Source organism: Aotus nancymaae, unplaced genomic scaffold (assembly GCF_030222135.1).
Source record: "Aotus nancymaae isolate 86718 unplaced genomic scaffold, 86718_ANA_hifiasm-v0.15.2.pri h1tg000036l, whole genome shotgun sequence".
Taxonomy (NCBI): domain Eukaryota; kingdom Metazoa; phylum Chordata; class Mammalia; order Primates; family Aotidae; genus Aotus; species Aotus nancymaae.
In genome coordinates this window covers 13,785,466-13,810,073 of record NW_026988450.1, presented here as the reverse complement: position 1 = coordinate 13,810,073, position 24,608 = coordinate 13,785,466, and the positions used below count along the sequence as shown (strand labels likewise).

Sequence of the window (24,608 nt, the reverse complement as noted above, 5' to 3'; positions counted from 1 at the left end):
GGGACACCATTTATTTTTAAATTAGGGATGAAATGAAGATCTCTTCATTCTTGGCAAGATTCCTTTTAATTTGCTAAGATTGAAAAGATAAATTTTTCCTTCTCAATTTAGCAAAGAGTCACGATGGTTTTCATCAGATTTGCAATGTACATTTTAGCTGGTTTTAATGAAGACAAATTCTTCTCAATCAGGAGTGTCCTATTCATTAAGTGAGACAGAAGGCAGCCTTGCCGTATTTTGTTAGAGCCAGCCTCTTGAAACTGGTTGCCTCCCTTATTCAGATCTATAGGAATAGTATGGTTTATTTTTCTGAAGGAAAAAATCAAAGAAGTCAGTATTTTGCTAGGGCAAAGTGTCAAGTTGTCTTCAAACAAATGAGCCAACCACCTCCCAGATTTGAAGTGGTAAAAACGTGTGTTTTCATTTGAGGGACACATACCCTCACATTATGTGGCAGGTGGAAGGCCAAGATACTTGTGGACATACACATTTAGAGATTTTCCCAAGAGACTTTTGAGATTTCTCTGATATGTGCTGTTCCACACCCCAAGACATTTTGTGTCCTTTGGTAATTTTCTAACCCTCCCTGTAACTCCCCTACTTAGATATTGCTGGTTTTGAAACATGACCAGAAGCTCAAATAAAGAAAAACCAAGCTGGAAAGCATCCCAGCTTCCTGCAGTGCTGCACAAGGTCAGCAGAAGACACTTGAGAAAGTGCATCATTCACACAAGATAGAAGGCATGGCCTGCGGAAGGGCTGGCCAAAGTTTACAAGACTCAGTGCTGAGGTGGCTCCAAGAGGAAAAACACTGGCTTTAAATGTTCACCTCTCCGTTCCAGTCAGCACTAGATGCTAAAGAGCAGTGGATGTCCTATCTTCAGTTTTGCCAGGGCCACTTCTGAGGAGAGCTCTTGAATCTAGAGTTGCATCATCTCTTAAGATAGTGAAGATTCTGGCTAAGGGATGCATTCATTTTCCCTTACTCTGACCAGACACACAATTGCGTATGGAGAAGCTGAGGTTTGGCAAGAACATACAGTGTATGTAGTGATCACGTCTTTGCTGAGAACCCTGCTGGATATGCACAATGCAGAGTGCATTCTCTAAGACAGGAGGCAAAAGCAAGAACTGCAAGCGTTCCTTTCCATGGAACAATCACTGGGATAGTACTGCACTGGAGCTACCCAGATTAACGGGTAACTGCTGAGTATTACTGTACAACTCTGCACTTCTTTTTTTCCTTTCGTCTTACAGAAGCATATCCCCCAAAGAGTAGCCCAGAAGATGAGAGGCAGGGAGAAGAAAAGAGAGAAGAGGAGGTGGGAGATCAATCTAACTTGTTTCTGATGAGTGGCTAATTTTCCAGAACGCTAGGACGATCTTTATGGATTACTGTGGTTGGGGACTGAAAGAGTTATAACTTCATATTTAAGTAAAGAAAGATGAAAAATGAAAACATATATACCATATTAAATAGTCACAGATCACTAATGTAAGGATTTTCTCCTCAAAGCTGTTATCTGCACTTAGACAAAGTTCAGGACTCTGCAGTGCCTACTAGAAGTATGTACAAATTCATCTAAAGACAAAATAGAAACAAAGTTTAGTACGGTACTGTTTTGTGAAATGTTAACCATGTTTTTTGTGTGTGTATGTGTGGGGCTAATTAAGTGACAGCTTAAAATATTTCAATACTCCTTTTATCCTTCTGTTTTACTGATTCTCTACAGTTTTGACTTTATCAGCTTTTTCAATAATCATAACAATGCTAACAATAATTATTAGCATTATGAAACTTGAATAAAACAGTTATTTTTAAATTAAAGCACTTTTTAGTTTATTTCAAATTATTTAAACTTGGGCAACATTTTTCCCAGCTGCTTTTTAGGAAACAGAAGAGGTAGTTGTTTCCTGGGCTCTTCATAGTGCTTGAGTGGAAAGCAGACGGGATACAGAGGAGTGATTTGACTTTATTAATAATAATCCCCTCCTTTGATCGTGGAGTGCTTCACCATGTACTGAGAATTTTTTTACATTTTCTGTTAAATTCTCACCTCACCTTTGGGAGGTAGGGATCATAGTTCCACTTCATAGATGAGGAAAACTCCAGTGCAGAGATGTCAAACACTGTCCGAGAACACAGTGATGGATGGGGCCCAAACCCCAACTTTTGCTCCCACATTCTCTGTCCCTTGGCCATGGCTTTTGCTCCTGTGTACAGATATAGGCTCTGGACAAGTTCACCAAACCCCCTAGGCTTCAGCCCCCTCATCTGCAGAATGGTGGCTTGGATTCTACCATCTTCAAGGGCCCTGCCAGCTTTTCTTCATTTTGAATTTGGAATTATTAAGTAGAATGAGTGACAGGAGTTTGTGGGTACTAACAGATTAAAGGGATATAATCTGGAAGCTAGGGAGTAAATTAGGCCTCCAAATGGCTCACTGTGGTTGTCATGAGCTTGGAGGAATGAAGGCAAACTTTGCCACATTAAGCTCTGATTTTTAAGAGTCTCATGAAACCTATAGGCTCCAAAAGTAGAACAAGAAAAAAAAAGACTTTTACACACATACAAACATTTGTAACAGTTTTAGGTGGTTTATAGACTGACTTCTTATTGATGCGTGGACTGAGTTAATAACCACGTATGCACAACTTTCTGACCCATAGGGAGCTTCACTGCGGTTGTTACACAAAGTGAGCAAAACTTATTTTCATTTAAAAAACAGTGATTGAGAAGTGTGAGCAAAAGCGATGTGAAAAGAGTATATATTTTATATTGAGAACAGACAAAATTATCAGTGATGATGAAAATTAGCACAGTGGTTGTCTATAAGAATGTAAGCATTGCCTGAAAGAGGGCATAAGGGAATTTTCTAAACTGACAGAAATGTTTTGCATTTTGATTGAGACTTTGGTTACATGAGTGTGTAATCAAAGCTAATCAAATTGTACCATCAATATTTGTGCATTTTACCATATGTATATACATTTTATGCCAATTAAAAAAACACAACTGTGATGCGTTTTCAAGATAGTCCTTCCTATATCATTTTCTTGGTTATTGGGCTGGGGTAGGAGAAAGAAAGCCTAATCTTGCTCAAACATAAATGTCTCCTTTAGAAGTATTGATAGAGCATGCCGCAGCATTTTAATGCTTGTTTTGAATATCCCAAGAGCAAAGTTCTTGACTGGAGGTCTATGGTTGTGATTTCTGTTCCACAAGCCCATGAGCTGTATGTTTAGGTCTGACACCAGTGTCAGGAGTGGAATAATGAGTAGAAAATACGGACCTCAGAGACAACCATATTCCCTCCAAAGGAGAAAGGGGTTCTACTAATCATTTTACTTTTCTATGTGCCCACAATATGTATGTATATGTATGTGTGTGTGTATATATATTGTTTTTCAGAATACAGGAAGAACAAGATATGCACGAATCTGAAAATTTAGATTGCTTAATATTGTTCTGGGTTTTAAGAATTCAAGAACAAAAGAGGACTTCATGTTTTGGTGTGTGGACCAATATTCAATCTGAAAGCTGGATCCGTTACTTGTACCCATTTATCAGCTGGTACAGGGTCTACCTTGGTGGCTGATAACCACAGGTAATGTCTGCTAAAACAAATTCATCAGGCCTAGAATAACTTCAATGGTCAGCAGTGCTGACTTAACATCTCCATGACACACACTGAGATTTCTCTTAGAATTGACTGTAGAAAGAAGATTTTCAGAGATTTGCTTTTTCATTTTGCATGCCTCACAGTAAATATTGTTAAAAATTTAAAACCAAATTGTTTTTTCTTTTTCTTTTCTTTCTTTCTTTCTTTTTTTTTTTTTGCAATTTATAAGTGTTCCTATAAGAAGAAAATGACTAAAAAAATACCCACCCAAGTACCTAAAACTCATCTAGAGAACAATGCTAATAATACAAAGGCTATGACCGAAGAACTCCATGATTCGTGGGAAAGCTGGGAAGCACAGTTCAGCCCGTGGAAGGAACGTGAGGCAGGTCGGATGCACAGAGGCTCGCTGTCAGTCACTGGTGCTTTGCTCCCTAAGTCAAGTTCAGCAGCCGCATTTCTGGTTCAATGTCATTACTTATTTCGACCTAAAACAGAAAATAGGAATTGCTTTCAAGAACTTGATAGTTGACAACGAAATAACTTTTATATTCATCCAGGCCTTTTGAAATGCAAAATAGCTCCTGGGTGCACCTGGTGCTGTCTGACTGTAACAAGAAGAAGGTTAGAGACTTGGGCCCTCCCGCTTTTCAGATTAGGGTGTGGTAACTGGGCATCGTCATCAGAGTGCAGAATGATTTTCTGAGAGAAGTGGCAACCACACAGCAATTGTGGTGTGATGTGACATTGTCGCCATTGCTTTTCTTAAGGGTAAAGATATCAGGGTAGTGTTGTGTCCCCAAACTGCTAGATATTTGCACAGCCTGTCCTTTCTACAGCATGCTGGCAGTGAAGTGCTCAAGATCATCCTACTCTCGCTTTCATAACACTCAACCATTGACCTATGTCCCTTACACACATCCCATCCTGCAATGACTACTTTTATGTGTCAGCTTGGCCAGGCCGTGGTGTTCAGATGTTTGGTAAAACTTCAGTTTAACTCTCACTGTAAAGGTGGTTTTTTCAAATTATTTTTTTAAAAAAGAGATTAACGTGTGAATCAGTAGACTTTGAGTAAAGCAGATTGTTCTCCATAATGTGGGTGGGCCTCATGCAATCAGTGTAAGGCCTTAAGAGAAAAGACTGAGGTCTCCCGAGGAAGACGAATTTCTGCCTCCATACTGTCTTTGGACTTGAGCTGCATCTCTTCTCCGGGTCTCCAGTCTGCCAGCCCCCAGATGCACACACGTGCAGGGATAAACACTCTCTCTCTCTCTCTCTCTCTCTCTCTCTCTCTCTCTCTCTCTCTCTCTCTCTCTCCTGGTTCTGTTTCTCCAGAGAATCCTGACTCATACCCATTCCCATCTCCAACACTGTTGTCTCCATGCTTTTGAAAAAGACTCTGCTTATTCTGTCCTAGGCGGTAAGCCTTTGGAATGTGAGTGTATCAGCTTCTGCATCTTTGCACAATATCAACCTCAGCACAGTAGCTACTACATAGTTGGCACTTCATAAACGCCTGTTAAACGCTTTTGCTCTCACTGTTTCTCTCCTATAAAAAGTCTTAGCTAATCCAAACCCTACTCACCTTTGAAGGTTTGGCTGAAATTTCTTCTCTGTGAAGAAGGCTTCCACTTCTTCCTTAGCCATTTTGCTTTCTCATCCTGCTAAGAGCAACTCTCAGGCTATCAGCTCCTCCCCATGTGCAGCTAGTGGCATCCAGGCTTCACAGTTAATTACTTCACCCAGGCATGCAAGTTTTCTCCCTTCAACTCAATTATAAGCATCATTCCAACAGACTGTGTTTCACACTCATTTCATTACCCCATCTAGCAACTTCTTTTCTTCTACCTCAGTTTGATGACTTCATGGCTTGGAGTGAACTCTTCAGTTATAATTGCTCTTGCTTTCATAACAAGAGAATGGCTGAAAAATTTCCCCATTTTCCAGTTTTACTCTTTGGTTGCCACTCTTCTCGCTGTACAGCAGGAAGAAAATGACTAAAAAAATACCCACTCAAGCGCCTAGAACTCATCTAGAGAACAACTCCCGCCTACACACCTCAGGAATGGGAATCCTCCAGTCCTCTCCTGTCCCCCGTCACATTTCCCCTGCTCATCTATTTCTCTACAATCTTAATGACAGCCTCAATGTCTACCTTTTCTACATCTTGGCATTTTAACAGGGATTTAAACTGAAAGAGAAAGGGATGGGATTATAATGGTGAAATTGTATAGTTTTACGCCATCTTTGCGTTAGAAGGAATTTTCAAGGTTCATTTATCCATCCAACACACGAATAGCATCGAGAGTGAGGACAAGGCAACAGGAGAAGGTGTTTTTGTTTGTTAGCAGTAGTGTCAGTGAGGGTTTGGGGGAACTTCCAGGTATCCATTACATTTATCTTTAACACCAGCTCTGCCTCTAGTTAGTATTTTCTGTTTCTGGGCTTTAGCAACGTGGATCAGTGAAGTAGCAAAACGGGCTAAGCCAGTTCCTATGATGTCAGGTAGGAATTCTGGAATTGTTCCTTCAGGAGCTGGGAAACATGTCTGTGAGCTTTTGCAAAAGACAGTGAGGCAACTCCAACAGCAGGCATCGAAAGGAAAACCTATTGGCAACCCTGCATTATGTTTTATTAACAGATTGACTTTTAAAAATATCAAACAGACACAAAAGTAGACAGAATAGTATTATGAATCTGTATGCATTCATCGCTCAGATTCAACTAAAATGAAAGTTATGCTATTAAAGTTTCACCTATCAACCAGCACACCCCCACCTTTTTGACTGGAGTATTTAATATCAAATTTCAGCTATTATGTCCCTTCATTCATATGTCTATGCATTCTCCAACTCAAGTGATTCTTAACCAGTTGACACTTGCCAGTATCTGAAGACAGTAATGGCTGTCACAGTTTGGCAGAGAATGGTGTTATTGGCATCTATAGTAGGATCATGCCAAGATGCAGTTAAATATCCCACAGTGGCACAGACCCACTGCAAAGAATTACCTTGTCCAAAGTCAAAAGTGCAGAAGTTGGAAGAACTTGCTCAACTGGTAAGAATTTCTTTCCTTCTTTTTACCTATTCTTTTTACCTATTCATGATAATTTCTTAGTATCATTTAATACCCAGCCCATACTCGCTTTCTCCAATCATCTAGAAATACCTCATCACAATTGGTTTGTTGAAATTATACCTTATATGTATTGCAACATCACTACAAAGTGCCTATATTTATAATTTTCACTAGTCACAAGGTAAATATAAAACTGATTCATTAAAAATCTTTCATAAGAATTCAAAAGACATACAATTTTGTGAAATGCAGTATTTTTACTTAAGTGCCTTTTTTCTTTCTATTTCCACCCCCAGTCTGTTATTTTTTAAACCAGTTGATACATTAGTGGTTTCTTGGGGAATGATTATTACTTACACATTTTCTATGTAGTAAACATGCATACGTATGTGTGTGGGTGTGTATCCGACTACTTTGTTGGAGTAATTCCTATGGTTTGAAACTGCCTGGGCCAAGTTTATGTAAAAATCTACATGTTTGAGTAAACTCCCTATGACTAGAGTAGAGTAAGTTTCCCCAGTATTTGAGAATTCCTCTTTTCCTAAAGCTGTACAAACCAATATTTGTAAGCATTGATAATGTAATTTATAATGAAATTTCTTTCTTAGCTATTACTGTTAACCACATCATCTTCATATAGCCTTACAACTCATTTGTGCTATTCCATTTTCCTCTGTTCCTTTTATTTTCACTTTCCTTGTAATGTTATTCTCTTTATACTGATTTCTGAAGAGTTCATTTATGATAAAAGATGTTAACAGTTTGTCAGGAATTGCAAATATGTTTTTTGCTATTCATTTTACTGTGATGTTTTATCTTTGGGTTATACAGAAGTTGTGTATTGAAATATAATATAATTCTGTTTAAAAAATTTTTTAAACTAAGCAAACCATATATACATGATGTGTTTGACTACTGTGTTTCTTTTAATCAATATCAGTTTCCCTTTCTTCCTTCTTTGTTTTTCTTTATTTCCCCTATACTATTTCCCACATGCTAGATTTGGCTGATATTCTGCTATTCTTGTATTTTGTAAAGTATCAGTCCAGGGTCAGGCTTGACTTTATGGCAAGGCACTTTATAGGTGGTGCTGTGCACTTCTTATTGTAGCACATCTGGGGACACGTAATGTCTGGTTGTTCTACTGTTTTTTTTTTTTTTTTTTTTTGGGACAGAGTCTCACTCTATCATCCAGGCTGGAGTGCAGTAGGACAATCTCCGCTCACTGCAACCTCTGCCTTCAGGTTCAAGTGATTTTCCTGCCTCAGCCTCCTGAGTTGCTGGGGACTACAGGCATGCACCACCACACCTGGCTAATTTTTTTAGTTTTTGGTGTAGACAGGTCTTCATCATGTTGCCAGTCTTGAACTGAACTCCGGATCCCAAGTGATCTTGGCCTCTCAGAATGCTGGGGTCACAGGCATGAGCCACCACACCCTGCCTGGTTGTCCCACTTTCAGTGATGCTATGATTGATCAATAGGTCTGCATAGAATACTTCGACTTGAGATCCTTGAGATCATCTCTCTCTCTTTTTTCCTTTCTCTCTATCTCTTTTTGCAGATATTTGTAGATATGCTTGAAGTTACTTAAGGGTAACTGTCCTCAAGCCAGAATAGAATCAAGTGTTTCTTCTGATAGAACTGTAAATGTTTCTTTTTCTATTGCTTTTCTAATCACTTCTGTGTGTATGTGTGTGCGCTTTTTTCCCTTGTGTATTGTGTAATCTTTCCTGTATATCTTTTCCCAGAATTTATCATAATATGGAGATTATATTTTTTGATGTCAATATGAAGTGCAAAATATGTGTATTTAACATAAAATTTGGTTTATATCATTGCCTTTAATTTTAAAGTCAGAGGACAGTTTCTCTTGGAAACAGGACAAAATGACATGATTTTTATTTATGTTCTTGTTGATTTTTCTCGGGGGGTGGTGGTGGACTGTGTCTCCACAGCACTGCATCAATTGATTCTCTTGCCATTGGCATCAATGGCAAATACCCAGAAAAGTTCCGAGAAAGTCAGGAATTGATATTCTCCCTGGAGGACACTATTCAGATATGGGCTTTCTGATTTTGGAAAAAGGCTTTATGTGCTTCACAAGGAAGCATGAGAATCAGGCTCCACAAATTTTAGGGGCAGAGCATTAAGTCACATGTCAAAGGAAACGATCTCTGTGTTCCCAGTGAGAATAGGGCGGATGACTGGCCACTCACTGGCCACCGGTCACAGCAAACCCTCTTGCATGTTGCCATTTGCACTCTTGGTGGCATCATTCCTTCCTAACAAAGGCAAAGGTGCACAAACTGGATACTACAGTGATAAGTCTGAACTGCATAAGCCATATAAACACAGCCATTTCACTGCTACATGGCCAAATAACTACACATCAGGATGTGTTCTTACAGTAGTCCCTGACATGGTATACCATTGTTATGATGCATCAAAAAGTTATTACTGTCAGTGACAAAAGGAAAGAGGTCCAAAGTTAGAAGAACAATGAGCCCTAAATGTCACTGCATTTGTGCTAAGTAAGGCAGGCACACAGGGAAGCCCATCTTTCCTTCGGGACAACTAAGAAGGTGCTGAGTGCATTACAGATGCAGTGCTCTTGAGACAGCACAGGAGAGTTAATGCCTCTGTTAAGTCTCTTCCTTTCCAGGGACTGATGGTGAGCCTCAGGGAATAGACCTCCAGGCTCAGTAGTGCGAACAGTGAGACAGCCATTGATATGAGTGGATCACAGTCACGTTACTCTGCATGCCACAGGGGACAGACAGCATGCAGAATTTTACATATCTCAGTGTTGCGCTCTATCTGGATAAATATAAGATGTGAAGGCTAATCAAGGACAAATGAAAACAGTATCGAGACAGAGTTATTCTATTTCTCTTCAGGTGCCTCCAGCTGCAGTTTGCTAGCACATGGCTGGTGATTGTTGGTTTTTAAATCAAGGTTTGAAAGCACATCACTCTACCTTCCCAACTCCTACACACACACACACACACACACACACACACACACACACAAGCACACACATACCCTGCTTTGTCCTATTAGCTGGTGCTTAATCTACATGCTATAAATGCAAAATGGCCTGATCCCAACTTACATATGGGAGAAGTAATACAAAACAGCTGTTCTCAGGAAAGAGCAGAGAGAAGTGACCACCTCTGCATCTGTCCTCCAGCCTGATCATCAGAAGCGGGTTTCCTGTGTACTTGGACTATCAGAGACAGAGAACAGGCAGTCAAAGTACCTGTGGAGATGGCTGCAGGGCTACCCTGAAATAGGGATTAGCCTTGGCTGTGTCTAGTACTTAGTTGCAATAGCAGCCACTCAATCCACAGTGGCCACACAGCATGTAGCAATTTCTGTGAAGAAAAATTAGCCTCCAGCAAAGGCAATCAGACAAGTTAAGATACCAAAGAAAAGTCAGGTTCTCATTTGGAAGCCTTAGAAAAAGATTTGCTGAAAGTTATGGAGGAATCTCAGGTCAGCTCTTCTCAAGTCTTTCTTAACTGCAGTCATAGGCATCATCCTCATGGAAATTTCTGACACAATCAGATCCAGCTCTACCACTGTTGTAGAAGTCGGTTCTGGAATTCCAGTTGCTGTCCTTCTTTGATTAACTGCCTTGTTCTAATTATTTTTATGTGAAGAATTACTGCTACATGGAGCTTAATCTTCCTGGTACCAAGTTGCTAACCATTTGGATGGAAATATACAAGTCATGATTTTGACAAACTTCAATTCAGTTGCTCACTATGATGTTTCTCTGAAATTCCATATCACTTCGATAGTTGCATATGTTTATGCCTTGCTATTTTTCTCCCAGAGGGGTAAATCTGCTTTAGTTAACCCTCTTCTCTTGGTGTTACTGCTGCCCCTACTATAAGCTGATGTGTAGATGTCCTCTTCAAAGCCACTGCTGACCACTGGGCTCTGCGATCTTATGATAAGAGCAGTCTTTATTCTTTCCTTTCATGGGAGGTGCTGTCAGTGAGTGGGGGCAGTGACGGAGTGAAGACTCCGTGGCAGTTATGGTGAGAGTTACACCGCTCCCACTGGTAGTTGTGGTAAGATATTGAACCCCAGCATAAATTGCCCCGACCTGTGTGTCACATGTCCCCAAGCCAGACCCAGATAACCACCACCGAAGCATCTCAATAGCTTTAGACATAATGGTGGAGCCATGGCTGCTGAAGGTCTTGTAGTGTCCTCGCCAGGAGCTGTCGACTCCTGCTCTGCTTACGCCTCTGCTTTCTAGCCGTTCACTCCCTTTATATGAGAACTATGGCAAACACCAGATTAGAGAGTCATGAGCTTCAGCTTTGTCTTCTGTAGAATGGCCAAGCGAATCAGCCTCCGTGCTGGGGATGCCTGGTTTCTTCTGCTGCTTTTTTTCCCCCTTAAAGTCTTAAATTTTTAAGAGCAGTTTTAGGTTCACAGCAAAATTGAGAGGAAGGTACAGAGATTTTCCATATACTTCCTGCCCCTGCCCCTGCCCTTGCACAGCCTCTTCAATTATCAGCATTCCCCACCAGCGTGTTTCATGTATTACAACTGATGAACCTACATGGATATAGCCACCCGAAGACCATCACTTACATAAGGATTCGCTCTTGGTGTTGTACATTCCATGAGGTGGGATAAATGTATGCTGTAATGTGTCCATTATTCCAGTGTCATACAGAGAAGTTCTATTGTTCTAAAAATCCTCTGCTCTGCCTATTCATGTCTCCCCTCCCCCAACTCTAGATCGATTTAGTGTGTCCATAGTTTTGCCTTTTTCAAAATGCCATGTAGTTGGAATTATATAGTATGTAGCTTTTTCAGTCTGACTTCTTTACTTAATAACATGCATTTAAATCTCCTCCATTCTTTTCATGATGCGATAGCTCATTTCTTTTTAGCACCAAATTATCCATGGTATGGATGTCCCAGAGTTCATCCATTCAGCCATGGTGGACATCTTGGTTCTTCGTTAAGGTTTTGCAATTATGAATAAAGCTGCTATAAATATCTGTGTGTAGATTTTTGTGTGAACCAAAGAGTTCGGTATTTTGTAAATACCAAGGAGCTCGATTGCTAGATCTTATGGTAAAAGTATACCTAGTTTTGTAAGAAACTGCCAAAGTATCTTCCAATGTAGTTATATTTATTCTGCTTTTGATAAATTTTGTGCCATCTTTTCAAAGTAGCTCAACTGTTATTTCCCAGGGAAGCCTTTCCTCACCAAGCAAGAATTAACCATTCCCCCTCCTGCATAAAATTTCCTTGGGAATATTGTTTTGCTTCTACCCTTTCTTTGTAGATCTCTCCTCCTAGATCATTGGCTGCTGAAGGTCAAAGCTCAAGTATTATTCATCTTTATATCCCTAGCACTCAGGATGTGCCTGGTTTGCTCAGTGTAGGCAATCAATCAGTGATTGTAAAGTGAACTAAACTGACTGATGTAATCAGTGGGCGTTGACAGCTTGATATCATTACTTTAAAAAGAAAGAAACAAAACATGAAAGACCAAATCCGTATGTGAACCACCTTACCCCTATCCCAACCCCACTTCCTGTATACACATGCACATACAATTTGACTGTGGGCAGTTTGAAAGGTGCATGTTGTGATTATGAGCAGCGACACTCTCAAACATGAGAATTAAGGCTTCCTGTACAATTCTGCAGTATTACGTAGAATAGGCTGTTGGCTGGAAACTATCCATATGGAGTTCAAAGCTACCTGTTCACATACATGTGCTTGAGAATATGCTAAGGATTCTTCTGATCCCCTTAATAAAGTGGCTTCCTCACAAAACCTGACCTTGTACTTCATGGAGATAAAAGAGGCTTAATGAAAGTCAAAGGAAGCTTTCATTTCCCTCTCTAGCAATTTCACACAGAAGGTTGGAAACTTCACACTACCCAGCAACAGCTTTTCCTTCCAGCTGTTGCTGGATAGTGATATGGCATCATTGGGTTCAGTGGAATTTAATATAACGGCCTTATTAAAAGAAATCAAGTAAACTGATAGAGGCAGACTGGATAAATGCTGCAATATTTGCACACTGGTGGAGAGTACAGATACTGACCTCTTAAATTGTTTCATGCACAATGATTTCAATTCAGGCTTAGTTTGATATTTCAGATTTTTGCTTCCTTCATGGTTGAAAGGCATTCCATATTCATCTGACATGATAATATGCATAATCTGTCAAAGCAGAAGCTTGTTCTATTGCTTTCTGTAGAGAATAGCTTGTAGTTTAGGCTATGTTCAGCTATCCACTGCTAGGTCAGCAGTGAACAGGGATGCTGAGAAAACCCTTCGAGCAGAGAGTGGAGTTGATCAAAGCCTTTTAGGTGATCTTAAAAGCATGTTTCGGTGTTCTTGATTCACAGAGATGGAAGTGACTTTAGAGAACATAAGTGGAAGTCACCTGCCTCTAGGTCATGCCACAGAACACCCTTTTGAGGTACATAGGTACATGGGAGTCCAGTTTTTAAAAGTTATTTAAGAAGAAAATTCCATTATCAGCATTTATCAAAAGCAGTTTTTAATAACTTTCCCTAATAGAAAGATCTCTCTTACATTGCCGCATTTTTCATATTGCAATTTCTCTGCTGAGTTTTTTTTTTTGCACAGTGGAGATGAAAGAAACCATTCATCATCCTCTTATCACATAACAAATATATAAAGACTCTCCAAGTCACCATTAGGCATTGTCTTAGTTCTTTTCTCACTTCCAGTGCACTAATCATCTTGATTATTGTCACAATCCCTGACAAGTTTCCCAAATCTACAAATATCGACTTTCGGAGCATATCATTTATGAGCACTCAGTGGTATGAATAATGAGGCGGTGACTGCTTGGTTCTGGAATGTTATATAGGGTGAATGTTTTTTCCAAATTGGATTTGCTTTAAGAAACCAAAATTTATTTAAACATCTATCATATGACAGGCACAGGGCTGGTTTCTGTTGCCTGTGAGCTATGTTACTTTAGATCATTTTGTCAGGATAAAGTTAATTTAAGCTGGAGAGGTAGAGGAGTCAGTGTAGCCTTCTCAGAGCTTCAATCCTCACAGACGCTGGGTGTGGGGGCTGCATATTTGGGGTAGAACCACTGTGGCAAAGAGGCAACAGGTGAAGCTTTTCACACGTATTTGTTATACAAGTGACTATTTTACATAATTTCTTCTATCACCATGGAATTACAGGACACCGAGCTGAAAGAACATAAGATCCTCTGAGCAAGTCCATCATATCAGGTTGGGTGACACTTTGCCACCCAGGAAAGATCTCAGCTCCACAACTCACTAATAGTGGGACTTCGAGAAAGTTGCCTAACCTCTATGAACCTCAGTTTTCTTATTTATAAAATGGGAATATTAATTAGTACATTGCAGTGTTTTCATGAACATTAAGTGAGATAATATACGCAAAGTGATTAGTGTATGATAGCCTTATTAATTTATACAGTTGTATATGTGATAGTTGGAATTTTCTAGGAATGGAGTCACTGTATCTATTTCCACGTTTCCTAGTATTTTATTAATCAGTGACTAAGATTTCTTTCTTGTACTCAACTGAAATCTAAGCAGTTTTAGGTGGTTTGGTTTTTGTTGAGTTCCTTCCATGTCCTCTAGGAACATAGAAAACTTGTTCCTGAACTTGTTAGTCAAAGGTTTGAGTACTGGGAACAGTAACAGGCAACTTTACCTAAACCACACACACATTGTCTTAATCTATTTTCCCCCCTGTGAAACCATAGTATGGTGATAGAACAAGTCTCAGAGACACTGAGGAAGGCACCTGGACCTCACATGGAGGGCCTGGATTCACTGCAGCTCTTTCTTTCCTTTTTACTTTGCTGTGCTGCCCCAGGACACATATTCAGTCTTCATTCCTGCAGGTTAAATAATCTCATTCAAAAAAAAAAAAATTTGGTAACCAACTATTGATAAGGGGAATAAGATAAAATTATGGTATTTGAAATATAAATCATGTCACCAGCTTCAAATCCTTTTTGGAATGAATAATAATAATGATGATGTTGGGTTACATGTGAAAGGTGTGTTTTAAATATGAGAGAAAAATCAAACCAATTATTATTAGTAGTAGGTTCAAATCATATCACGTTTGGTTAGTTTTGGCTGAGTTAGAAGGATTAATATTTTCCATGTCATCACACCTTTACTTACTGGTTTAACAGGCTTTAACTCAACATGATCCTGGTAGTAGGAGTGGGTATCAAGTCCACCTATGAAATCAACTGAAAATATAACATAGGCTAATATGAATAAGTGTGTAAAAATACACATAATACTAAATGTTTAAAATAGAATATATAAGAGCAAAGTTAATAAAAGTATCCATTCACCATAAAATGAAAAAATGTTTAGTAAAAAGGATACTAAAAATATTGTCAATGAGCCAAAAAGGGAGAATTTAAGAAACACAAATGGATTCCTACGGCCTGAAAAATAAGTTGTCATTGGTTTCAGTAAGAAATGAAGTAATATTAAAAAGTATGAAATTTTAAATAATGTGTTTGTCCTTAGGCATACAGACATGCCCTTTCTCCCTATATATCGAAAGATATACTGTCTCCTCTTGTTGCCAGAATCCTTTTTTCCTTAAGAATATGTTTTGCATATTCTTATGTTTGCATTTGAGAAGCCAGATAATCTATCTCCATGCCTCTGTCCCCAAGCCACCTCCAAGAAATAGGCATCTGCCTTTTGCAAATGTTTCATTTCCTCCCTAATGGCAGAGTAAGTGGCTGTCTGTATAGACTCCTCGTCTATGTAATATTCTTTCCAGTTTCTTTTGGTTTTATCAAAGCCTCAATCTTTTCTTCTCCCAATTCTAATGTACATGTATTATCTTTGTTTCTCCTGTTTCATAGTCCATTAAAGATACTATTTACTTTAAACCAAGATTTGGTTGTATTATAGCACTCTAATGTTAACAGACATATAGGTATGGATGGAGGAAAACTGAACTCTCGGGAGTGTGTGTGTGTGTGTGTGTGTGTGTGTGTGTGTGCATGTGTAAATGCCAAGCAAGTTTGCTAAGTGGAGGATATGCATAGTATATTTTAGCCCAATATTTTCCCAGATACTGTAATTTTGCCTCCATATAGAGTATCTTTTTTTTGGTAAAAATTTTATAAGACAAAACCCATAAATTGTATCTATTTATGATTCTTTTTACCAAATATAGATGCTACAAAATTTTAAGCCTTCTCAAATCAACTTCTGTTCCTTCCGGTGCAGAAAGTATAGTTGTTCAATTAAAAACTGGGGCTCCATTCTGAAATGTCTTTTCTCAAGTCAAGATATCTCAAAGGGAAATTATAAAATTAAAAAATCAAATCTTGTGCAACATTTTGAGTTCTCATTTCGTCTTCTTTTGCTTCTGTGAGAATATAGTTCAATGTTTTCTGTAAGCTTTTAATTACTGCAATTTACTAAGAGCTTTGAAAGTTTTTTTTGGAGGGGCATGCTTTGGTTTGTTGAATAATCAGTTTAAGTTTTTCAGTTGATCTTGAATGTAATGCAGCTAAAATGTAGACGATTCATTTAGAAAAATATTCATGGCCATTGTGAGAAACTTAGGTTGATTTACAAAGTAGTTCTTTAAAAGCTGAGAAACTCATAACTCAGACTGACGAAGGGAAGGAAAGAGAGAAAATGTATTCTTTTATTCTGAAGTTCTTTTTGTTTTCAACATCGGCCTCATCACAAAATATTCTATTTTATTGACTCTAAATGTGTGTGTGTATACATGTATATATCAATTTTGAAAACACTTAGAATTTCTGTTTTCATTGGTAAAATAGTGTGGCTTTATTAGGATGCGGTTGTAAGTTTCCTGCACATTTGAATTCCAAATACGATTCTGCTTCACATATTTTTTAACTTAGTAAGAATATTTTTGTTGTTTTTTTACCCTTATGTTGTACTTCATAAAATTTGTATTGCACTATTTCCACAAAATCAAGAAATTTATCTTTAATATTTACTTCTTAATTAGATTATAACAGGATTTAAAATAATATCAGAGGTTTACATTGGACAGAATGAACATCTAAAAGGCTTATGCTGGACGGGCGCAGTGGCTCACGCCTGTAATGTTGGCACTTTGGGAGGCCAAGAGTTTGAGACCAGCCTGGTCAACATGGTGAAACCCCATCTCTATTAAAAATTAAAAAATTAGCTGGGTGTGGTGGCACATGTTTGTAATCCCAGCTACTCGGAGGCTGAGGCAGAATTGCTTGAACCTGGGAGAAGGAGGCTGCAGTAAGCCGAGATCATGCCACTGCACTCTAGCCTTGGGGACAGAGGGTGACTGTTTCCAAAAATAAAAATAAAATAAATAAAAATAAAATAAATAAAAAATAAAAAGAGGCTTATGCTAGGCCAGGTGCAGTGGCTCATGCCTGTAATCCCAGCACTTTGGGAGGCCAAGGCAGGCAGATTGCTTGAGCTCAGGAGTTTGAGACCAGCTGGGCAACAATGGCAAAACCCCGTCCCTATTAAAAAAAAAATTCAAAAATTAGCTGGGTGTGGTGGCTTGTGCCTATAGTCCCAGCTACTTGGGAGGCTGAAATAGGATGGTTTGAGCCCAGACGGCAGAGGTGGAGGTTACAGTGAGCCCAGATTGTGCCACTGTACGCCAAGCTGGGAGACAAAGCCAGATCTTGTCTTCAAAAAAAAAAAATTAAAAGGCTTAGGCTACTTCTATGAATTGAATTTAAAAAATTAAAATTATTTACATAAATTAATTTTCTGTTGAAAGTATCTGGTGAGCTAATATAATACCAGTATTATAAACTGGCTTATACGACTGGTGTCGCTGTTTTAACTCTGACAAATTCTTCTCCTCCTAATGTGTCCGTGCATTAACCAACACATCCAGGTGCTCTCCACTGACTCTACTATGGTGGGAAGAGTTGCTGGTAGGAGCTGTAGCTTGCAGTGCCTCTCCCACGTCCACCTGAGACTGGAAGGGGTTAGTCATCTCTACTACTCCTGTCCAAGTAGGAGTGATCTTTATCAGTGATCAGGTTGCATACTGCCCTTGAAAGGAAGGTGCTAGTTATGTTGTGCCTTTTAAGTATTGGAGAAAAGAGAGTGGTATTGTTGGTTTTCTTACAGATTTAACCACACAGCAAGAAGATAATTCTAAAAAAAAAAAAAAAGGATTCTGTTTGTTGCTTATGCATCTCACATACCTTGATGAAACTGTGGTAGAAATGGAAAGAATTGTCTATATGCCCATTCTCGATTTTCCTAATACAACTATTAACAGTAATATTTCATTTGAAAACTAAAAAATGTAGGACAAAGTCTAAACCAGATAAAGTGCTAGGGCAACTTGTGTAAGCAAGGACTGTTTTAAGCAAATTAAGACATCCGGTCCCTGCAGTCAATGGCACTATAAATCAGCTACAACTTTTCTATGTTTTTTCTTTTTTTTTAATTGTTATTTGTTTTTTAAATTTCTTTTTAAATTATTTGTTTTTTGGCTATACCTTCTCTACATATCAGAAACTTAGCGTGATGTAAGTGTTGTAAACTCAAGAAATAGAATATCACATATAGGTAAAACTTAAATTATCGAGATTCTAGAACTAGACAAGACTACAAAAAATTTAACTATTTAGAAGGAATCATTGAAAAGTAGGTAATAAAGAAACTGAAATATCAAGAATTCCTCATGGATGGGACAGAACAATGAGGTTTTTTGGCTACAGAAGCCACCAAGTCCACAAGATGAGGATATTTTCATGTTAAAAATAGTTTGTCACAAGCCCATTCAAAAATGGGCGAAGGATATGAACAGATACTTTACAAAAGAAGACATACATGAGGCCAACAAGCATATGAAAAAATGCTCATCATCACTGGTCATTAGAGAAATGCAAATCAAAACTACACTGGGATACCATCTCACGCCAGTTAGAATGGCGATCATTAAAAAATCTGGAGACAACAGATACTGGAGAGGATGTGGAGAAATAGGAACACTTTTACACTGTTGGTGGGAGTGTAAATTAGTTCAACCATTGTGGAAGACAGTGTGGCGATTCCTCAAGGACCTAGAAATAGAAATTCCATTTGACCCAGCAATCCCATTACTGGGTATATATCCAAAGGATTATAAATCGTTCTACTATAAGGACACATGCACACGAATGTTCATTGCAGCACAGTTTACAATAGCAAAGACCCGGAACCAACCCAAATGCCCATCGATGATAGACTGGACAGGAAAAATGTGGCACATATACACCATGGAATATTATGCAGCCATCAAAAACGATGAGTTCGCGTCCTTTGTAGGGACATGGACAAATCTGGAAACCATCATTCTCAGCAAACTGACACAAGAACACAAAATCAAACATCGCATGTTCTCACTCATAGACGGGTATTGAACAATGGGAACATGTGGACACAGGGAGGGGAGCACTATACACTGGGGTCCGTTGGGGGGAGTGGGGGGACAGCGGGGGGTGGGGAGTTGGGGAGAGATAGCATGGGGAGAAATGCCAGATATAGGTGAAGGGGAGGAAGGCAGCAAATCACACTGCCACATATGCACCTATGCAACAACCTTGCATGTTTTTCACATGTACCCCAAAACCTAAAATGCAATTAAAAAAATAGTTTGTCATGCATGCATCAATGCTTTCCATTTGCTAGAGTGAGATGAGAGTTCAAGTAAAAGAATAAGTTAAAGCGTACACAGAGGGAGGGTTTAAAGACTCTGAAAGCTTTTTAAAATGAGGTCAAGTGCTTCAAAAATGAAGAAATTTTAAAAATAGAAGACTTAACAAAAGATTTGAAAACAAGTCTTTAGGAAAGACCTTTAGTTTTTAATTACATTTGGGGAAAGGCAGTCATATTACACTGATCAGAAAGTAAAGCAACACTGCATTTTAAAATTCACTTTCTTGAAAAAGGAGAAAAGAAGACGCAGAATTAAGTACTTTCTTCAGTGGAAATAAGGGGGTAAATTTCAATGAAACACAAAAAGAAATAGAAAAGGCATGGACAGGTTTTCAAAAGTATTAGAAAAGGAAGGTTGGAATAAAAACATTCAAGGAAATCTGCAGTTACAACAGCAAGAATGCTATACAGGGATCTTCAGCCAAAGAGATGGAGAAATAGAAGGAAGCACCAGGGCACAGCTTGCTGGGAGCCTGCAGGACAGTGAAATTGAGTTCTGTGTACTTTGATTATTAGGTCCTGGAAGTGAAAAATAAATTTTAGAAAAAAAATCAACATAATTAAGAGTTGGCATCAACTGTCCCGAAAAGTCAGCCACACAGAGGGTGGCTCTCTACACCCATTCTCAGAACCTGAGGTGTTACCATCAAAGATCCCCTGGGGACAGCCTGCAGCCAGGAAACCCCTTTGTTTGCAGTCCTTTCAGATCTTCTTTCTGTGCCAACTTCCAGCAGCACAACCAATCAACTTCTTGGAAGAAATAATATTACTTGTAACAGAATATAATTGTGGTTACTCACTCTAGCCACCACCAATTCCTGACAAGGATTCTCACAGAATGGAAGGAATTACAGAGCTACTTTAGATTTATAGCAGCATCCTACTGTACAAATACAGACTTGTATTCTACTTGTAAAAAATACACAACCAATAGCAACTTTTCTATTTGTCTATAGGACACTGGATCATAAGCGAAGTTTCCATTAGATAATTTAATGTTACTGATTCAGTTCCCCACTCAGCCATGGCAAACCTGATTGACTTTATGCAGAATCAAAGGAGAACTCAAGGCAACTGTTTCTCCATTCAGTGCAGCTGTTCAGGAGACACCATGTGCAAGGTGGCTGGCTGTCAACCCAGTAGCCTCCTATGAGAAATAATTCACTACATGTCACGTGAAGTTGAAGATGTAGCCCTTTGGGGGCTCTGGGGAGAGTCACCTCAGCTCTGAGAAATTTCTTGTGCTTCTCAGAGGCAGTCTAAGTGCTAATGTTTCCCTTCTCTTATGGAAATGCTTGGTGCTTATTGTAAATCCAGAATTGATACTTGGATCCTCCTCTGCGGGCTGGAGTCTACTTTCCTGTACGTTTATGCACCTCTCTTTGGATTTTCAAGATTCTGCTGAGCTACAGCTCAGAACATAGGCATGAAGATGTGAATTAACACTGTTAGATGAAGAAAAAGAGGTTGGAACTGGGCAAATAGGAGCAAGATCTTTTATTTCTAGACATCACATTAGTAATGCCTTTGGTTTGATTAAAGTATGGCAACTTGACACAATTTAAAGTTTAACTTATTTTTCGTGTCTGATCTTAAACATATTTTCAAATTTGATAAGTACTTTGCTTTTATCTTTGAAAAGATACTTTTAAGTCGTAAAACACTTCTGATACACAGAAAAATGTAGACTATAAAATAACAGATGTCTGTGTTTCCACTTTAGGATTAAATACTTTTTGCTATATTTTCTTCAAATTTCTTTTTATTTAAGAAATGCCAAGTCACAGATACAGATAAAACCCTCTCCTTATCCTCTTGACTTGATTTTATATATCAGGCAGATCTTGTTTTGAATTCCAGCTCTACATTTATTAGCTTTGTAACTGTGGGCAAATTATTTAACCTCTAAGTAGCAGTTGCTCAAATGGGCAAGCTGCTTGCTCTGGTTATCTATTGCTATATAGCAAACAACCGTGTAACAGTGTCTTAAAACAATAATCACCTTTTGATTTGCTCGTGAATTGGCATATCTAAGCAGAGCCTAGCAGGAAAGGTTTGTTTTTGCTCCATGCAGTGTTAGTTGGGGCACTGGAGGCTGCAGGAGCAGCTTCTGAGGTGGTGCATTCACATGGCAGGCAAGTCAGGACTGGCTGTTGGCTGTTTGCTCAGCTGGGGCTGCGGGCTAGAGACCTTGCTGGTCTCCACAAGGGCTCCTTTATGTGGCCTGGGCTTCCTTGCAAAATGGTAGTTTAGTTCAAGGGCTAGTGACCACATAGAGCCAGGCAAAAGCTGTGTCGCCTTCTATGATCTGGCTTGAAAAGTCACTCAGAGCCATTTCCACCAAACTTGATTCGTCAGGACAGCTGCCAAGCCTGCCTGGGCTTAAGAGGCAGGAACAGTAACTCTACTTCTTGATGGGAAAGACAGGAAATATTATTGTGACCATTATTAGAAATTAAATTCTTCTACAATGGCTAATACTATTAATGACTTCCAGTGGGTTTACTATGAAGATTGATAAGAAAAATGTATATTATATTCACGATAGTGCCTGGTCAGCCCTTGGTAGGCATGCAAATATATTAGTTTAATTCTTTTTCTTCACTAGCATGAAAATTTTTAATCTTTAATAGTTTTTTTCCCCAAAGCAGATGTCATGGGACTGCGGATGTCTTAGACACTCGGCAACTATTTGCTGCTTCAGTAAAGGAGGGGAAGGGTTAATTGTAAGGTTTTGAGCACAGTCATGGCTCTTATTATCTTTAGGATCACAAATCTCTTTCATAATCTTATAAAACTTGAGGAACCTCTTTGTAAAAAAGTGAACACTTCAATCTCCATTAAATGATTTTCATATTATTTCATGGGGTTCACAGCCCACTGTATTTATGGACTCCAGGTTAAGAGCCTCAGATTGAGACTTTTGCCTTTAACTTTGATACACTTAAAGTGAAAACATGCCATTTCCAGTGAACTCAAGCTGTCATTTCTGTAGTCACCAAATAATTAATCAGAAGGTAGGCGTTCCGTTTCGCTCCAGCTCTGTTGCACACTGCCTTGTCACTGAATTTAGGAGCACAGAGACCCTATAACAATGTGTTTAGCTCAGAGAAAAGACAAGACTCAGGAAGCTGAGGGGCAATTAACACATTTATTCTGAGCTTGCTTTCTGGTCCATCATTGTTCCCGCTATATAGATTAGTCTATTCTAATCAGCATTTATTTTACAAGTTGTCAAGTCCAGCAATAACGTCTCAAAGAAACATTTGAAGAACTCAAATATGGGGGCCATTACATTGTGATTTGTTTGTTCTGTGATATAAATTTATAAAGAAAAAACTGGGGAAGAGGCTTGACATCAATTTAGTTCACACAGAGAGGCCCTTAAAAGACTGCAGAGAAGAATTTGCAGCACCCCACCAGTAATGAGTGCTTTTAGGAGAGCCTAGTTATTTCAGAGGTAGCTGGCAGCCAAACCCTGCTGGTGTTACTGGAGAATGAGCTATTCTGCAGTGTCACTAATCTGTTACTGTATCCTGTCTGAAGAATCTGAGCATTCAGTAGGCATGGCCTGCTGTGCCAAAACACAGGCCACAGTTGGGGCTGTTTATGGTATATCTAGTGGCCGCCAAGGCACCGTGATGGGTCAGCGGGGCACAGTGGACTTGACAGTGCATTAAACCATTGCTTATGTCCCGGGGGTGGTTGGGGCTGTGGTACCACCTACCTGAAATAATTTTGTGACCCTGAAGAGCTGTCCAAGCAGGCAGATGATGACCAAGTGCCAGCTTTATGACTATTTATGGTTGTTCTCTTTATGCTTCAGGAAGTTTAAAATCTCCTCCACCCTTTGGAAGGCAGGTGAAATTGAAGAGAAGCACATGGGACCAATGAAATGCTCAATGCTAAGCCAGTTCCAACTGGAAGAATAGAGTATGTAGTTCCAGAGGCTGCACTGTCCAGATCAGAGTTTTCCAATTTTTTTTTAACTCTTTCTACTCAGAACTATTATGCAAAATGAACTCTTCCCATCTATCTTGTCCCCCTCAGTCTCACGTACTGATGTGAAGAAATGATAGAGTTCAATTTTCCTTGATGGCAACTTGTTCTGGCAAACACTGAGGGCAATCCCTAAGAGTTTGGGGGGGGTCTGGAAGCCTCCCCTGCTCTGTCTGGGATCCTCATTCTTCCTCATTCTGGGGAGTGAGAAGGGAGGCAATAAGAGACCAGTCATCTTCAAACAGGAGAAGGTGTGTCCCAAGTGAATGTAAGACCTCCCAAATGGTGTGTGGACATGCAGAGTGTTCAATTTCAAGAGTCTCAATTCCAAAATTTATGTGTTTTTGAAAAAGTATGGCCATTCTGGATCTTGCTTCTCTCATTCCCTTCCATAATCATCTTCTTTCCACTTTGCAGGGACAGACATTTATCTCAGCCATTTGGAATCTTACCTTGGTGCATCATCCTGGGAGAACAAGCCTTCATGTCACCAAGCAAAATGCTAGTTTTAATTTTGTATGATGATGTTAATAAAGTAATAGCCACTAATCAAAATGTACCTCTTTTTCAATCTTTTGCTTCCAAAACAATTGAAGAAGAACCTCATCAGCTAGTAGTACTTTAAAAATAACTTTAGATGATAGATCACTATGTATTTTGGGGCACATATCTCAGCCTCTTTATCTACAGGGTCAACCTTATGCACATGTTCTATCTCCATCCCTGCTTTATTTTTTTCTCTTTTATACTTATCGATATTTACTATGCTACATTGTACATTTTGCTTAAAAAATTCATTCATTGTCAGACTGCCTCGTTACAAGTTAAGCTTTATAAGGCAAAAATTTTTGTCTGATCTTATGTGTTTTGTTCCCTGCTATAGCCCCCAAACCTAGAACAGTGTCTAGTACAAAGCAGGTCCTAAAAAATACTTGGGGAAGGAAGGAATTTTAAAAAATGGAGCGACGTTGTTAGAGGAAATTTCTTCCCATTCGCATATTCTTTCTGTGTACAAGGTTTCTATAAATAAGTACTAGCACCAAATATTGGAAGTATCTGAGGTAGCCTATTATTCTAGCAATAACTAATATTCATCCTTGAAGACATGAACTGATTGAAACAAAACTGCTCCATCCGTTTTATTAAGAGTTGCTTTTCCAATAACTA

The 24,608-nt window shown here is 39.0% G+C and overlaps 1 protein-coding gene across 1 annotated transcript in view; it reads right to left on the bottom strand.

Moving 5' to 3' along the window:
• Window positions 1-22,579: 22,579 nt before the first annotated feature.
• Window positions 22,580-24,608, bottom strand: part of NKAIN3 (sodium/potassium transporting ATPase interacting 3) — a 621,971-nt gene continuing 619,942 nt past the window's right edge. Inside the window, exon 6 of the mRNA XM_064384233.1 lies at window positions 22,580-23,921. Coding sequence (XP_064240303.1) covers window positions 23,890-23,921 — 32 coding nt within the window. The 3' untranslated portion in view covers window positions 22,580-23,889. The remainder of the gene's footprint in view (window positions 23,922-24,608) is intronic.